Raw genomic sequence first — 17918 nt, 5'->3', positions numbered from 1 at the left:
AAAAAATAAAAAATAAACACTCTGAGTGCCCTCACCTCCTCCCTGCAGGTTTTCTTGTCATTGTTGGTAATCAAGCCCACTACTGTTGTGTCGTCTGCAAACCTGTGGACCTATTGGGGCTGTATGTAAACTGAAGTGGATCTAGGGTGACCGGTAAGGTGGAGTTGATATGATCCTTGACTGAAGGACTCACGTCAGCCATGGAGAAGGAGAGGGGGTGGTGCTGTCCTTGATAGCAGGCCATGACAGTGGCAATGTATTATCCTCGAAGCGGGCAAAGAAGGTGTTTAGTTTGTCTGGAAGCATGACGTCTGTGTCTGTGACGTGGCTGGATTCCTTTTAACCTTTCTGATCTCCCCATCCCGGATCCGGGATCGTGAATACAGACTCAAGCTCATTACCATAACGCAACGTTAACTATTCATGAAAATCGCAAATGAAATGAAATAAATATGCCATCTCTCAAGCTTAGCCTTTTGTAAACAACACTGTCATCTCAGATTTTCAAAATATGCTTCTCAACCATAGGAAAACAATAATTTGTGTAAAAGTAGCTAGCTAGCGTAGCATTTAGCGTTAGCATTAGCGTTAGTATCCAGCACGCAACATTTCAACAAAAACATAAAAGCCTTCAAATAAAATAATTTACCTTTGAAGAACTTCGGATGTTTTCAATGAGGAGACTCTCAGTTAGATAGCAAATGCTCAGTTTTTCCAAAAATATTCTTTGTGTATTAGAAATAGCTCCGTTTTGTACATCACATTTGGCTACCAAAAAAACCAGAAAATTCAGTCCTCAAAACGCGAACTTTTTTCCAAATTAACTCCATAATATCGACTGAAAACATGGCAAACGTTTAGAATCAATCCTCAAGGTGTTTTTCACATATCTCTTCGATGATATATCGTTCGTGGAAGCATGGTTTCTCTTCTCAATCAAATGGAAAAATACTTGCATCTGGCTTTGCGCACCAGTTTCGACGCAGGACACCAGGCGGACTCTTGGAAAATGTAGTCTCTTATGGTCAATCTTCCAATGATATGCCTACAAGTACGTCACAATGCTGCCGACATCTTGGGGAAACGGCAGAAGGTCTAAGCTTATTCCTGTCGCATTCACAGCCATATAAGGAGACATTAGAAAACAGAGCTTCAGAAATTCTGCTCATTTCCTGTTTGACGTTTCATCTTGGTTTCGCCTGTAGAATGAGTTCTGGGGCACTTACAGACAAAATCTTTGCAGATTCTGAAACTTCAGAGTGTTTTCTTTCCAAAACTGAATATGCATAGTCGAGCATATTTTCGTGACAAAATATCGCGCTTAAAACGGGAACGTTTTTTATCCAAAAATGAAATAGCGCCCCTAGAGATGCAACAGGTTAATAGTCACAGCGGGTACAACATCTCCAATGCACTTCTTTATAAACGCACTTACCGAGTCAGCGTTTAGGTCAATGTTTTTCTCGGAGGCTGACCGGAACATATTCCAGTCCGCATGATCAAAACATTCTTGAAGCGGGCTTCCGATTGGTCGGACCAGCGTTCTCGTCACTGGTACATCCTGTTTGAGTTTCTGCCTATAAGACGGAAGGAGCAAGATGGCATCGTGGTCAGATTTGCCGAAGGGAGGGCGGGGGAGGACTTTGTATGCATCGCGGAAGTTAGAGTAGCAGTGGTCGAGGGTGACATATTTATTAGGTCTGTGTGTGTGATCTTCTACAGAGGTGTGTTTTTCTCATGGTCTTTCCTCTGCTGTGTGTTCCAGACGAGAAGCCTGTTCAGGAGGAGGACTGGGTGGTGTGCCAGCATCCTGAGTGCCCTGACCGTCGACAGGCCTCGAAGGTAAGACTCACATCCTGGGATGGGCCAGTCAGTTAGGGATTATCCCTTTGAACCTGATTCATTGAGCCCAAATCATTATCAAATAAATCCACAGTGAGTAGAGATCAGTGTGTAACTTTATTTCATTTGGATTGTCCGTTTGGACAGAACTCGTATGCTACATGAGGTCCAGCTTGACCCCATAAGACCTTTACCCTCGTAAAGGTATCTAGAATATTGAAGCTCTATGGTGAGGTCCCGCTACATACAACCTGATTTAGGGAGAGACTCCTTTTCTTCTGTTAGGTGTTAAAAGGGTACGAGGCGTGAGGCAGTGTGTCTGGCCACTAGACTGTGAAAGGAATTATTCCTTTGAAGCGGCTGCTTTCTGAAAACAGGACCATAGCCAGACGGCCAGATGAACCAAAGCAGTCTCTGTCTGGTCGCTCGGCACTCCCCCAAACGGTCCACTTCACAGGAGCCCTTTCTCTCAATCTGGATAAGATGTGTTTCACCCTCAGTTTCCGTGACAGAGCAACCGGTCCCTTTAACAAAAAATGGAAATGATGGACTGGAGTGAAAGAGGGAAAAATAATAGAGAGAATTAATGGAAAAGAGCACAAAGCTAGGGAATAAAGACAACACAGCACAGGGAAGGATAGTTATAGACAACAAGGCTAGTTCTAGCAATTCTCTGTTGCAAAAACGTATAAGGAAGTTAAGGCACAAGGAGAGCTGGAGAGATGAACCTGTAGTAGCTTCAGTCTCTTAGCCTCTCTTCGGCTTCACACGTTATTAGGCAGATCCGTCCCTCCCCTCCTTTCCCTGGGTGATAGAGACACTACTACTGTACATCACTTTTCTCCTGCCCTGCTCGTGTTATAACAGGCAACAAGGATCTTCTACAGGCCTTTTAGGATTTTGTTTGTAAAAGTTGAGCAAGAGCCAGTGAACGTACACAGTGGGTGACGTGTCTACATCACGTGTCAAACTCAAGTCCTGCAGGCCCATTCAGGACCCCGGGTGGTTTGAGTAAACTTTTTTTTATTGTATAATTTTTTTCTACCAGGGAAAAACAACCCTCTGTCTACATTGAAAAGACTAAAACCATATCAAAACTGTGTAGAAATGATAATGGACCTAAATTATACAGTGTCTTCACTTTTTCCATGTTACTAAGAATCACCGAAACCAAAGCTGGATAGTCATGGAGCATCGAAAATTCCAAAAGCGATGGATAGAGGACTATTGTTTATATATTTTTTCTAATCAGTGCGTCCCTCCGGACCTTGGCAAAAACCGAATACGACCCACAGACAAAATTTGTTTGACATCCCTGGTCTACGTCGTGTGTGTGTGTTGATCTGTGCACCGGTGGGAGGAGGGGAGTTCATTTGGGACAAAGCCTGTCCGACTGACGCAACCCGTCTCCTTGGCCGAGGTCACCGGCTGACGTTATGTAAGGAGATTAAGACGAGGCCTGCTAGTTATGGGGACTGGACTGGGATAGCAGCAGGGGAGGATTGAGAAGCTCGCTGGTGACTGGACTGGGATGGACGGGAGGGAGGGAAGCCTTGTTTTCAACTGCAAGCAACAGCCCTGTCCCAGCCTCAAATCTCTCCCCCACTCTTCTTCTTCACTGCCTTTTTTCTGTCTGATTTCCATTTAATCATCTACATCTCTCCAGTCGGTTGACAAACTCGTACATTTCAGAGGATGCCACAGCAAAGCCTTGTTCCCTCACTTGTGCTAATTTTGTCTTCAGTTGGCAGACAGAGCAGCAGGGAAATGTCCATGTCTCCTGTCTGTGACAGGTCTGGTCTTAGTCAGCAGGGGGCGCTAATGAAGCAGGCCAGTTATGCAGGTCCCATCTCTTCTTATTACCTCTTGTTGCGTTTCACTCCGATTGCCTGCATTGCATAAACGTTTTAGACATGATTAGAGCTTTTTAAAAATACACTTTGTATTATATCCCATGTGGTTTTAAATGAACTCATCAAAGAAGCCATTTAACTCCGAACAGAAACATTCAACTTTTTATATTTCATTTTAAGAGTATTTTAAGGAGCTTGAACAAACCCTTTGAACTGAGCTGCTTTTGGCAACAGGGAGGAGAGAGAAGGGGAGATAGAGAGAGTCAGTCAACTGGACTGCAGTCTCTTTCCTCAAGTTATTTCTCCATTTTATTTGAAAGTGCTTGGTCTTTATAGCTCTTCCTTTGGTCCTACTTCATAGTATTATAACCGTTCCATTCTGCGGTAACTCAGCGCCCCAGAGGCATTTGTGAGTCTGTTCCAGCCACCGCATGAGACATGCGCCCTGGCGTAGCATTAGTCAAGTTCACCTGTCCAATAATTCACTGAATACATCCAGGTGTCCCATGAAAGTCTGGTACTGACACTACCTACTATAGCTGTCTACGAGTAGAGTCATCGTCACATTACTTAACACTACCTGTACTGAGGTTAGGCTTAGATAACTATTTCATGTGTTTCCCAAAGGGTTTGTACCATAGTCGTATGAAGCTAATTTAAACCTTTGTTGTAGGTCTGGGACTGTTTTTCAGGCCGATAGATAGGCCTTTACTTCTGAGTTAATACTGGACTGACTGACTGCCTGACCGTGCTGTGGCGGTTAGCAGCAGGGCCGTGCATGGATCTTTCAGGGGGCAGGTGCTCGAAATGCCCCCCCCCCACCCCCACCTTCCAACAACACACTCACCACAAATTAGAAACAAGAAATAGAAGGAACTAGTTAGTTATGATTGACAGTTACAGATATGATTGGTAGTTAGACATGATTGACATCAGGAAAAGAGGGTAAACTGTCAGCTGATTGTTGATGATGGCTGTAAATCTGCTACTTAGCTAGCTTGATTGTTTTTACTTATTCAATGCTTTTAAATAATAACTTAATAATATAGATAATATTGATCTTTTAATTCATGTTGTGTGGCTTGTCTGGATATTTTTGTATATGGAGGTTAGCTAGAGTCTAGACTACCTATTCAGTGATTAATTGGTAATTTGTGCCGTTATTGATCCGAAAATCTCCCCCTGCCAGAATCCCCCCCCCCCCCCTCGTGAACGCACACACACTCAATTCTTCAGTGCTGTGACTTGCTTGCAAGTTGAGATTTCACTAGTATTGTCTGCAGCTTTCGGTTTGGCTATTTGTAAAGTGTAGAGGGCATTTTATTGCCTGCCCAAAGCTTCCCCCCTTCTATCTTGGGACTGCAAGGCCTGGCACACTTCAGAATCATTTTGGTAGCTCATGTTGACTAGTAGTGTGTGTCACAGAAAGTATTTGACTCTGGCCACAAAATTTAAGGAAATTAGAAGGGGGGAGAGGATTTCGGCAAGGCCATTTTCTTGCCTGCCAAAATTCTCCCCCCCCCCCCCCCCCCCCCTCCCTTCTAAATTCCTTAATTTTGTCACTAGTCATAAACTTTCTGTGGCACACACGAGTAGTCAACAGTGTGGAGACGAATGGATTCGGTTCAGTCGGTTGTCCTGATAGCTGGCAACAACAGCAGCATGGCGCTAGTTAAAACTTGTAAAAGAAAGTGATGTTTATTTTGATGGGCCAGGGAGAAATAACTTGTAGTATCGATCACCCTCTGGATGTCACCGTGACATGCCAATTAACTAACCTAGCGACAAGCCTGTGCCAATGAATGTTGTATCAAGGTGCTTGCCAACGTGAGACGTGATTTTATTTTGAATAGGATAACAGCCTACACAAGAAATAACTTGTAAAATTGGTAGTAACCATCTGAATGGCATTATCCGAGATACAGTCTACTGCTCAATGGGGAGAGTTTGCGCTGCAAGCCGGCAACACTACAATACGGGAACAGTGTCCTTCTCTCCCGCTTGCGTGTAGCCAATAACAGCCCACAAGCTTAAACTAGCTAGCTGGGAAGGGCTCATCAGGATCACTGACTGAACCGAATCCGTTTATCTTCACTTGACTCTTGCTGCGAGACATATGTCATCAATTTGGACATGTGCAGTGTCCGTATAGCCTCCCCCTTTCCGGTTTCACTGACTCACGCAATGATGCGCAACTCACTCGCCAGCAATGGCCGATGTGTCTGTGCCAAAAACACACTGTAGCGACCCGCACAGACAGCTGTGCGTTATGTGTTATGCTGTTAGTTGTTTGTGTTGTACTTACCAGTACCCAGTGGTCTGCCATACCAATCAACCTGCTATCTGCCAATCACGGGAATGCCTGGAATGTTCTGATGCCGGGCATCCTGGTGGTTGGCGGAGTGGCATGGAAGGGGGTTGGGCAGGGGGATGGAGCACTGGAAGTTAAGACCAGGTTTAGCCATTGTTCTCTCTCTTACGTCTGGCCTTCACAAGAGAATGTCACGGTTGTTTTTATAGAGTATCCTTCATTTATTTGGCGTGGGCTACGGCCAAACGGTAGCCTGTGAGAAGTTGGGTTAATAAACCGTCAATTCGTAAACTCAATTCTCTATCTGGACAATTGTTCCTTTTGTGATCTAGTCAGGTCATTACAATACCTTACTCTGTAAAACAATGTTCGCCCAATAGGCATATTTGGAAGTTGATCAAATATTTTGGTAGCTTACAGCAGATAGATTCCAACCTGTTTTCCCGCGATTGGATTTGAAAAATGATGAAATGCCTCTCTTAGCTGCATGCTGTTCACCTTCAGATGTGCTGCTTGTTCCCGACTTCAGGCTTATGCCTTGTTATTGGGCTACACATAATCTGCAGCTATTGGTCTTTTGTGGCTAAATTATAGGCCTAGTTGTGGTGTAGAAGGCTATTCTGAATTATTTCATGTATTTCTGAACAGACAGCAGTAATTTATATTTATTTGGCAAATGTATTTACATTTGTCAGGGGTGCTGCAGCCCCTCCAGGACCCTTCCCTATGGTTCTAAAAGGAACTGGTGATCAGCCAACCAGACTGAATGTTAACGAGGATGCTTAACCAAGTGTTACGCTTCTGTGGCAGCACTGTTGATATTTAAACTAGGTAGATGGCTACACACTCGACCGGGGACCGCATTTCAAGCCACGCATTTTTGGATCCCGGGCGGGTGTGCCAAACTCCATACAGGGCAGACTGGGAGAAAGGCACAAGTATGAGCTCCGTTTAGGGCAGATCAGCGGTCGGTGTGGGGGGTGGCGAACTTGACGAAGTCACGATGACTTGGGGGCAGTGGGCTCAGAACAACAACAACAAAAACTGTTTACAACAACAACAAAAAAGAAGAGAAATTATACCACCCAAAAGGGAACTGGGTGGGATGGCAAAGGGGCAGGTGCTTGGGCACAAGAATACCCCTACTTGTGCACCTGACTGATTTAGCGGCGGCATTCTTGGCACAGGAAGGAGAAGAGGCCAGTCTGAGCTCGCTCTGTAACAGGTCTCCCACATATACAGTTAATTACACCCCCCCCCCCCTGTCTCTACGGGAACGGGACAGGACCAGACAAGCCCCGAAAGGTGTGGGTTCTCACGGCAACGCGCCCCTCCTAGTACAAACAGCTGCAGGGAAGGTGACGGAATGGAAGGGTGGATGGATGGAAGGGGAGAAGTTTCAACCAGCTGACTGACTTCTATTTCTCTCTTTGGTTTCATTGGTTTCACTTGGATGGTTTTGACCTTTTTATTCCTGCCCCTTTATATATTCATTTGATGACTAATATCTCTCTGTTATTGTTTTTTTGGAAGTAGTGACACTATTTGGAAGCAATATTATCCACCCTTTTAAAGCGAGTCACGAACTAAACAGTCCCTTGAACTTCCAGCGTGATGAAATAATTGTCTGAACAAATACAAAAACAACACACAACGTCACGCCGTCAGCTATTCAACAATCATCTATAGGGTGACTGAAACTCAGGTATTGAGGTACAGTGGTAAGCCTTAATTCCTTACCGAGTTACCCAATGATGCTTCCCTTCCCTGCTTGGCTCTCCTCCGGCATGAGTCTGGCTCTAGCTGCCTCTTGGCACGGACAGATCAGAGGACTATTTAAAGCAGCTGTGCACATCCTTTTAATTTTCATACGGCTCTTTCTCCTTTTCCCCTCTCCTTCCCCTGTCCTGGTCTAATGAGGAACAGTCTGTTTTGGAAAGGTCTTTAGGCATGAGGGCGGCCAACACTGGAGCACGATTTATAGATGTACTGTCAATAATTCGAGGTAAAATGATCTAGTTGTCTCTCTGTCTGTGTGCGCGCTCGTGGGAGAGAGAGCATTTGTGTGTGTTTGCGTGCGTGCGTGTGTGTGTGTGTGCAAGTGTATATACTTTTTTAATTTGCATTGAAAGTAGACCCATATTCTACGTGCTCAGAGCACTGTGTCCTGGTTGTCTTTGGCTGTTGATTTGTGAAGACACATACTTCTACCATCCAGTAAGTGATTTAATATTGCTTGAAGCAGGAAAATATGTGCATAACTCATGCTTGATTGTCATCCAAATATTCCTCACAACTTGTATTGCCTTTTATATAACAAGCGCCAAAATAAATATAGCTTAAGTAGACCCGTTATGAGTCGTAAGGAGAAATAAGAGAGCACAGAGTCTCCGATTTTTGTTTTTTAGCAGGAAAAGGAAGGAAGGAAGGATTACCTAATTTTCTGTGTAAGGAAAGTTTTCCCTGTATGAGAAGTCAAAGGCTTTTGTCACTAATGGCACCCTATTCCCTATGTAGTGCTGCGTTTGACTAGGGCCCATAGGAGTCTGTTCCAAAGTGGCGCACTACACTTAGGGAATAGGGTGCCATTTGGGACGGAGCATAGAACCACTCCGGCTGGCATGGGTGGGATTTCTGCTGTGGTGGTACTGTGATGTTAGACTACTAAGCAGGATTTGGGCATTGGGATTGCTCAGGGAAAAGTAGGCTAATGGGTTTTCAATGTGAAGTACATAGTGGAAGTTAAGAGCAGTGTCTTTTGATATGCCTGTTAAAGACTGGAACTCCTTCTTCACACAGAAACCAATCATGCTGATGATAGTGTTTTATATTCATTTCAAGCATTTTCTTTTTTTCTCTGGACATGATTTATGGAAACCTTTTTATAGAGCAACAGAATTGAAGTGTTTCTACGGCATAGGCTACATCTCACTTCTGCGATTGCGTGGTTGAATTGGCCGAGGACATGAAAGCATTTGCGATCTGGAAAGTGATTTCACCCCATAAAGCACAGGCCTACTGTGTAATCTCAATGACACACAGAGCACATTTTAAATGCGTTAAACGATCAAATTTTCCACTCCAGTGGATGTTCTACTTCAGGTAGTATGACTATGTAATATTCCACTTACGGTAATCGTATGTGACGTCTACAGGCACACACACACACACACACAGAGGGTGATTGGGTAAAGACACAGTCTCTGCTGGTGGCTATAGCCAAGCAGGAAGCCGTGGGTGACGTACAGACCTATACCTAGAGTCACAGTTGGCCTCATGCAAGCTTCAACAAGCTTTTCACTCCACAGAACTCCCAACGCACCGCCATCATCGTCTATTAGCCAATCGACCTCTTTCTTCCCATACTCTATTTTTCTACCATTCTCTTGACGCTCAAGCAAGGGGTTGTTTCCGAAGTTCTGACGTACACAAATCGCTTAGGCGGTCTTCCCGATGGTAAATCGTTCTCAATGACAGTGGCAGATTTAATCGCCGTTGTGTTTTTTACTTGGGTTTCCTTGAAATAAGTTTAGTAGTGACCCCATCAGTCTTGGGTCATTCATTTTCAATCGTGATTGACGAGACGATCAATGATGCAAATGAAGGCAGTCATCAGATGAAATAGTGCTCTCTGTGGAGATACTTATCTTGCTGGGTAGTGGGCTTGCATCAAAAAAACACAACCAATTTCACAGCAAAACAATGTCACACATGTCATTGAAATGCGGAAAAGAAAGGGGATACCTCTGTATGTATGGAAATTAGGCCTAAGGATTTGACACGCGGCCAACAATCACAAATGTGGGTGTTGTGTGTGTGTGACGTGAGGAAGGTATTCAAAGCCAGGAGGAGGTACCCATGAGATGGTGACGCCAACCCCAAGCCACGTGAGCCTCTTAACTGGAATCAGGCAGTGGAGTAACAGGAAGAGGGCATCTGACTGGGCAACACCAACGACCAACCGACACTCCAATGGAAATGGCCTTGGGACGACCAATGTAACTGGCTGGTTCTTCAAAGTCTTTCATAACGAGGCTCGCCGTGGCGTAGATGGTGGGTTGAAACGACATCACAACATTCAAATCCCTCCTCACACGTGAAGCTCTGCTCTTCTTCATGGCAAACCAAACTAAAGCCTTCATGTGTAATTACTGGTTAGGGCTAATTTCCGAGGGAGGGAGTCAGCAGGATGGTTGAAACTAATTAACGGTTTAAGAATGATGGTCTTGTCTGAGCCTTCAATTAGGAAGAAGGACCCGTGTTCTCGAGAAAATCTCCCCAAAATCCAAAACATGTTATTATCGCGGATACGGCAAGTAATAGTAGGCAACTTTTTTGTTGTTGTTGTAAATCAGTCGAATGAACTCCCAAACCAAACTCCAGCCCCTGGAACTTCCAACATAATCTACGGTGAAATAATTAGGCTACATGTATCCTTTTTAAAATGTTCCTTCTTGCTCGCTCTTTACGCTCTACACACTTATCTTCCTCTCTGTTTTATCTCTTTTGTCTCCTGAACACACCTTGTGAAAGAATATCTGGTCTTATCGGTCCGGGAGGGATTAATGCCAAGGTCCGGCATCAAGGGAGGGTCACCTCTTTACACAGAATACATTCCCCTTCTCCTCCCCAACAATGACACTGCCACCACAGACTAATCCTTCAGGGTAACTGCGTGGCTGCCGCCCCATCTTTTAAACACAGACTGCTGTAATTGAGGTTGGCAACGGCGGGTGGTGGGTTGGGCAGGGGGACCCGTATGTTGACTTGTTTTGTAGAGGAGAGATTAGTTTGGGCTTCCCATCCCCTGAACAGAACTGACCTCTCCCCTCCCAAGGCTGTGCCTCCAGGAAGTCTCTCCAGCCTCCCTGCAGCCATGGGACCCCTGAATCAGAGTTGTCTAATTGTAGACTCCTCTAGGCTTAGGTTGAATGACAAAAGAACAGAGAGCAGTGTACTGGCCCATGTTTGTGGACAGGTTAACACAGTAGACTGTGCGAAGACATGGGGTCATGAGGGAGGCAGTCATTTTGATATGTCAGCCACCAGAAGTTTCAACAATGTTGAGGTTAACTTCCGTGCCCATAGGATTAGAATATTCCAATATCATGTCATCAAGATTGAAATCATATACGCAAGTGACTTATTTTAATCTGATATTGCTTACTTCTTTCAAGTGCAGATCTCTAACACTGCTTCTTACACTGTTCCCTCCCATTGACAACTTATTTTACTATATAGGAAAGAACTACTAAAACGCCTCTTTTAAAAAAAAATGTTTTTTTAAAAGCACAAATACACCATCCTGCGTGCTACTCTCTGACCTTGTGCCACTGAAGGGTCAGTGGTCAAACACAGGGACTAATGGGAGGGAGAGGTGAATAAGGAGCAAGATACACATGAGTAGGGAGAACCATAGAAATTGTGGGAAAATCCAGTTTTAGTCATTCAATTGCTGTGAAGACAGAGGAGGGGGAGGGGGGGGGACACATGAGATGTTTAGAATAAGGACTGGTTTCTATACAAGTCAGTGAGTCAGTCCAGGATGTGTGTATGCTGGTAGGTCTTTGAGTGGAGGGAGAGGTTGATGGTGTAGTTGGGGGCGGGGTATCGCAAACACCGAGGCAGCTCACATGTTCATGCTCAATCTAGTCTCGTCTGTCAGGTTATCCTGTGGCGTTCTACTACCTTGGAGCTCTTCCTGCTCATAGAGCTCTAGGGACTTTAAAACACTTTCTCTCACGCTCCCTTACTGACGGATGAACGAGATTAGAGAGAAGCTTCCATCGAGGGTGGGATTTTAACTTCTGGTCTGCCTGCTACCGACAGTTGTGACCTTGGAAGTATTTTGTCACTTACCCATCGAAACTGAGAGCTTATTTTCGAAGGAACCCTTTTTCCCAGCACATTTTGTTTGCAAACTGGAGGTGAGTGATCGAGAACATCCTTACCCCTCTCACAACCTCTCCCGCTGTGTGCATTAGTACGGAGGTTCGGTGAAAGGAACCCAGTGTGTGTGTGTGTGTGTGTTATTGTCTGCCTAGGGTTGTGTGGTTTTAGGGTTGATCTTACATTTTGGTTCACAGCTAGGTGTAATCTATAGGGACAGGTGGGAGAATGGTATGGCAAAGGGATATCATACCTGAACTGAGTAGATCCACAGCCAGAGTGAAGTTGAGTGATATGTTGTTCCTCAGTGAGAATGCTAGTGCAATGCACCCTCTCTTTATGTCTTGACTTTTAAACCTTTTTGTTCCTCGGGGTGCATAGGCCACCTACAAACTTCCTGGAGCCTTTTCGGTCAGCCCCCATGTTCTCTCTCTACACTGTTCCTGCCTGCTAGTGATGATGGCGTACACACACAAACAGACATCAATTGCAACGTTTGGGGGCCTTTTAAGTCTCTTTTTTTGTCAGACGTCAGCATATTCTACATCTGCTTCTTATATCAGCAACCCAAGATCCTCAACAGCACACGCCAGCCCAGCCAGTGGCCCCCCCCCTCCATTTTCTTCATACCAAATTTAAAGTGGCTTACCAACTATTCATTTCCAAGTCGAAATTGGAACTGCCTGTGTCCAAATCAGCAATTTGTCTCTCTAGGAGTCCTCTTTTTTTGGGGGGGGGGGGTCGTGCACATCACCTTCCTGCCTATCGGTCTCTTTTCCTTCCCTGAAGCTATGGATAGGAAGGCTGGTTGCATCACAGTCCAGCAGTTGCAGCCTGAGAAAACACTCGCTCCGTCTCAGTGCACTTGACTGCGTTAGAGCGGAGACAGACCAGCTGCCGGGGAGTGGGTCTTCAGTTTTCTCATGTGGCCACCCCAATAACTCTTGATGTTTGTGTGTAAGGAAAAAGTTGTCTCTCGTTTTGCCTTCGTTGACAGTTCAGTGTCCGACGAGGCCAACAGCAAATCTGCAGTTTTATGATTGTTTGACATTTTTTTTTTAAATGCCTCTGCGTGTATGTGGTATATCATATGGGTATATGACAAAAGGGTTGGCTTCACCTTTTAGGGACAAAAGGCTTGATTTCAGGGTGGTCCGAGTCTCTTCCTAGTTGAAGTACGAGCCTATTTCTCAAGGTGTGGGTGTGAAATCATGCTACATGTTGAGACACACTTTTGGTGGAATGTTTCCTTTGTAAAAAGAGAGGCTATTTCCTGTAAAGTTCTGTTAGATGGATGTCCTTCAGTTTATCTCTGTCCTAGAACAGACAATTCCCAAACTCTACTGTACATCCACTGACCAAACACAGCTAATCAAATGGACCGTTGACTATTGACGACGAGCTGTTTTTTTTGTTGTTGTTGGTTTTTTGCCACTGAGTAATCATGTGGTTTGTGTTGGAGACTGCTATATTCTGAACTGATGTCAGGTTCCCTCTCTCTAGTCCGGACCTGTTTCCCTAGCGTACTCTCTACGGTGTGTACATCTGGAAAAGTCAGTCCTCTCCTAAGACTTACAGTAGGAGATGTGTCATAGGTTTGTCATCATTACCACACTCCATGTGGTTTCCCCCCCCAGTCTGCCTGACAACTCCTTTTTAAAATACATTTCATCAGATGACAAGTCACACAGTTTAGTTTGACTAATGACTTTCCCACTGATGGGATCAGATTTCAGGCCTGTTTGGTTGGGAGTGTTCAACCCAGCCTGGGAAAAATGCATCCGGTTGTACATCACCATTATTTGACTGAATTTAAACTGAAAAGCTGCAGGCATTTTAGTACAACACTAGAGAAATGACCTAATCTACTTCACTAATACCTCTGGCATTGGCCCGAATGACATCATATCCTTTATCATATACAGTGCCTTGCGAAAGTATTCGGCCCCCTTGAACTTTGCGACCTTTTGCCACATTTCAGGCTTTAAACATAAAGATATAAAACTGTATTTTTTTGTGAAGAATCAACAACAAGTGGGACACAATCATGAAGTGGAACGACATTTATTGGATATTTCAAACTTTTTTAACAAATCAAAAACTAAAAAATTGGGCGTGCAAAATTATTCAGCCCCCTTAAGTTAATACTTTGTAGCACCACCTTTTGCTGCGATTACAGCTGTAAGTCGCTTGGGGTATGTCTCTATCAGTTTTGCACATCGAGAGACTGAATTTTTTTCCCATTCCTCCTTGCAAAACAGCTCGAGCTCAGTGAGGTTGGATGGAGAGCATTTGTGAACAGCAGTTTTCAGTTCTTTCCACAGATTCTCGATTGGATTCAGGTCTGGACTTTGACTTGGCCATTCTAACACCTGGATATGTTTATTTTTGAACCATTCCATTGTAGATTTTGCTTTATGTTTTGGATCATTGTCTTATTGGAAGACAAATCTCCGTCCCAGTCTCAGGTCTTTTGCAGACTCCATCAGGTTTTCTTCCAGAATGGTCCTGTATTTGGCTCCATCCATCTTCCCATCAATTTTAACCATCTTCCCTGTCCCTGCTGAAGAAAAGCAGGCCCAAACCATGATGCTGCCACCACCATGTTTGACAGTGGGGGTGGTGTGTTCAGCTGTGTTGCATTTACGCCAAACATAACGTTTTGCATTGTTGCCAAAAAGTTCAATTTTGGTTTCATCTGACCAGAGCACCTTCTTCCACATGTTTGGTGTGTCTCCCAGGTGGCTTGTGGCAAACTTTAAACAACACTTTTTATGGATATCTTTAAGAAATGGCTTTCTTCTTGCCACTCTTCCATAAAGGCCAGATTTGTGCAATATACGACTGATTGTTGTCCTATGGACAGAGTCTCCCACCTCAGCTGTAGATCTCTGCAGTTCATCCAGAGTGATCATGGGCCTCTTGGCTGCATCTCTGATCAGTCTTCTCCTTGTATGAGCTGAAAGTTTAGAGGGACGGCCAGGTCTTGGTAGATTTGCAGTGGTCTGATACTCCTTCCATTTCAATATTATCGCTTGCACAGTGCTCCTTGGGATGTTTAAAGCTTGGGAAATCTTTTTGTATCCAAATCCGGCTTTAAACTTCTTCACAACAGTATCTCGGACCTGCCTGGTGTGTTCCTTGTTCTTCATGATGCTCTCTGCGCTTTTAACGGACCTCTGAGACTATCACAGTGCAGGTGCATTTATACGGAGACTTGATTACACACAGGTGGATTGTATTTATCATCATTAGTCATTTAGGTCAACATTGGATCATTCAGAGATCCTCACTGAACTTCTGGAGAGAGTTTGCTGCACTGAAAGTAAAGGGGCTGAATAATTTTGCACGCCCAATTTTTCCGTTTTTGATTTGTTAAAAAAGTTTGAAATATCCAATAAATGTCGTTCCACTTCATGATTGTGTCCCACTTGTTGTTGATTCTTCACAAAAAAATACAGTTTTATATCTTTATGTTTGAAGCCTGAAATGTGGCAAAAGGTTGCAAAGTTCAAGGGGGCCGAATACTTTCGCAAGGCACTGTATACTGTACATACATCAAGTACCACAAGCAAAGTCAAATCTGAAACCTTTTAAAGATATAACACCTCACGGCACAACGGGGCCTGTGAAGAGACGTGCGCGCACACACACATTGTAATATTGTAGATTTGTAGTGATGGAGAAGTGATGTAATGTTTTGTTTATGATGTAGGCTGTGACGTTTTGTAGAGATGTGGTTGTTTTAATACTGTTTGGACCCCAGGAACAGTAGCTGCTGCCTTGGCAATAAATACAAATACAAAAAAAATATATATCCTGTCAACCAGACACCATTCACTCAGCCTCAGGTGTGGGCTTGGACGTTTCACTCTGCCAATCATCTCCTCATTACAGATGGAAAACAAGTCTCCCTACAGTACAAGCCTTTATACATGAATCATCCCATGCGTCCCAGAAACACATGCACGCTCACTCTGCCCTAGCTTTGAATGCTCCGATACAACAAGTGCCTCTGTTTTGAAGAGTTCCATATGTGTTTGAAGAAAAGCAAACCCTTCCACAGTAAAGGGAGGGGGGGTTAATAGTAAGGAGACACGCCAGGCTAGCGTTGTGTAAGACCTCCTGCTTTAAAAGCTCCGGCCTGGTCCTGGCACTCTCTCAGAGCCCAGCTAGAGAACCGGACCGATGGCGGGAGAAGAAAGGGAGAGCGCGGCGGCACTGTTCTCCCCTGCCTCTTCTCACAGACTCACCCAAGTTTATTTATTGAAAAAGAAATGGTCAGATCTGGCCCAGTCCTGACCCGGGGCTCTGATCTATCCCTTTGATCTAATTTATCCCTCTACTCCCCCCCCCCCCCCCCCCCCCCCCCCCCACCTCTCTGTTTCCACCCAGCCTACCAGTAGCAGCCAGAACTAAAAGGGTACAGTCAGTGGTGTGGTGGTGCCTGGAGAAGTGGGTTTACTCTGATTTGGCCCAAAAATTTCCCGTTTTAATGACATGCACTCCAAATAATCTATAATGCTTAAACCACATCAGGAGACCACTTTTTTTGACAAATCTGACATTTTTTATTTTTAAGTGTACTTACCCTTTAATTTAAGTGCCAGGCACTTAGCACTGTTGTTTTGATTAGTGGTGTTTCTGTAGCACATGAGATGGCGTTTTCAAAACAAATGGCCAATGGATTGATGCAAGTGATCATGACATCATTCTGACAGGTAGGCATGGGCTACTTTGTAGCTAGTTAACATTTTGTTAAAGTATTTGGGAAATCCTTAGGCGGTTAGGCCTATAATTAGCATCACTATATATATTTTTTCTGTTCCTTAACTGTTTGAAACCTAGACTTTTTACTTCATATATGAGGTGTGTCCTACCTTGCTTCAAAGTAGCCTATAGCCAAAGTCCCACCATAGAAACGTGGAGGCAATTATTTTACAAAGGACTTTCTTTCATTGTCTTCCAGCCAAAAGCGTGATCCTTGTCATATTAGCAACCCATGATAGTTGTTTCATCCTTAGATCTCCCCTCTCTTAATTTCTAATTAATATTTCCACGAGACCGCTCACATATGCGTGGGATTTAGTGGGGTTTTCCACAAATTGCATTTTGGAACATTTGCGCTGTTCTAGGCCTACTGCCGTGTGCACGTTGCTGCACTGAAAATGTGAAGAAATAATCGTCTATCGTCATTTTTTTAAAGCTTAACATTCTGATCTGCCTTTTATTAATTGATACGGTGTATACCTCCACTACACTATGACACGTACCCTGGCGATTTAAGAAGTGAGTATACGCAACACCCACTGAAAAATAGGTGTGTGTGCGGCTTATACCTGCATTTATCCTCCGCTACATCACTGGGTACACTGAGGCTACAGCATGTGATGTTTAGGACACCAACCTCTACAGTGAACCGAGGGGGGGCCCCCCAGTCGCGTGCTCAACTCCCAAGAGGGGCATGAAAATGTGTTCTCAGAAAATGGTAACTTAAAGTAATGATGGCCTAGATGGCAGGCCTAAGAAGAAGTGATTTAACTGTCTTTTTGATGTAACGCAGACTCCCTGGGTATTTTAGTGTTTAGCATTTGCGTACCAATCCATCATTCTGAATTAAAACCATGATTGATACGATGTCCCAGTAGTACAGCTGTAGCATTACGGTGAGTGCTGGCCACCCAGGCTGAAGCTGTATATTTTCTTTTAAGTGGTGTGGAGAGAGTCTCTCCCACGCAGCTCATTGATAAGTTGTAAGGCATGCCGACGGAGTCAGAGTCTGAACACAGAGTCCCAGAACAGACCAGACCAGGATAGGAAGGACTGGGAAGGGTTAGAGAGCGGAGAAGCTTTTCAGGTCTGGGACATCTGCTGTGGCTTTACCGAGTTAAAGTTCATATAAGGAAATCAAATTGGGCTCCCGAGTGGCGCAGCGGTCTAAGGCACTGCATCTCAGTGCAAGAGGCGTCACTGGCGTCACGAATCCAGGCTGCATCACATCCGGACGTGATTGGGAGTCCCAT

General features: G+C 44.5%; 1 protein-coding gene across 8 annotated transcripts in view; it reads left to right on the top strand.

Annotated features, from left to right (window-relative positions):
- The window catches only part of plekhg5b (pleckstrin homology domain containing, family G (with RhoGef domain) member 5b), a 74429-nt gene that overhangs the window by 22317 nt on the left and 34194 nt on the right, over positions 1-17918 (top strand). For 4 of the 8 annotated variants that reach the window (XM_036946956.2, XM_036946954.2, XM_090202899.1 and 1 more), the window contains exon 2: positions 1766-1842. In XM_036946956.2, coding sequence (XP_036802851.1) covers positions 1766-1842 — 77 coding nt within the window. Of the gene's footprint in view, positions 1-1765; positions 1843-7795; positions 8012-11496; positions 11934-17918 lie in introns of those variants that run through there. The other 4 variants (XM_090202900.1, XM_090202902.1, XM_036946958.2 and 1 more) reach the window with 4 other exon arrangements.

Source organism: Oncorhynchus mykiss, chromosome 16 (genome assembly GCF_057628025.1).
Source record: "Oncorhynchus mykiss isolate SJ-2025 chromosome 16, ASM5762802v1, whole genome shotgun sequence".
Classification (NCBI taxonomy): domain Eukaryota; kingdom Metazoa; phylum Chordata; class Actinopteri; order Salmoniformes; family Salmonidae; genus Oncorhynchus; species Oncorhynchus mykiss.
This window is presented reverse-complemented; position numbering and strand designations above follow the sequence as displayed.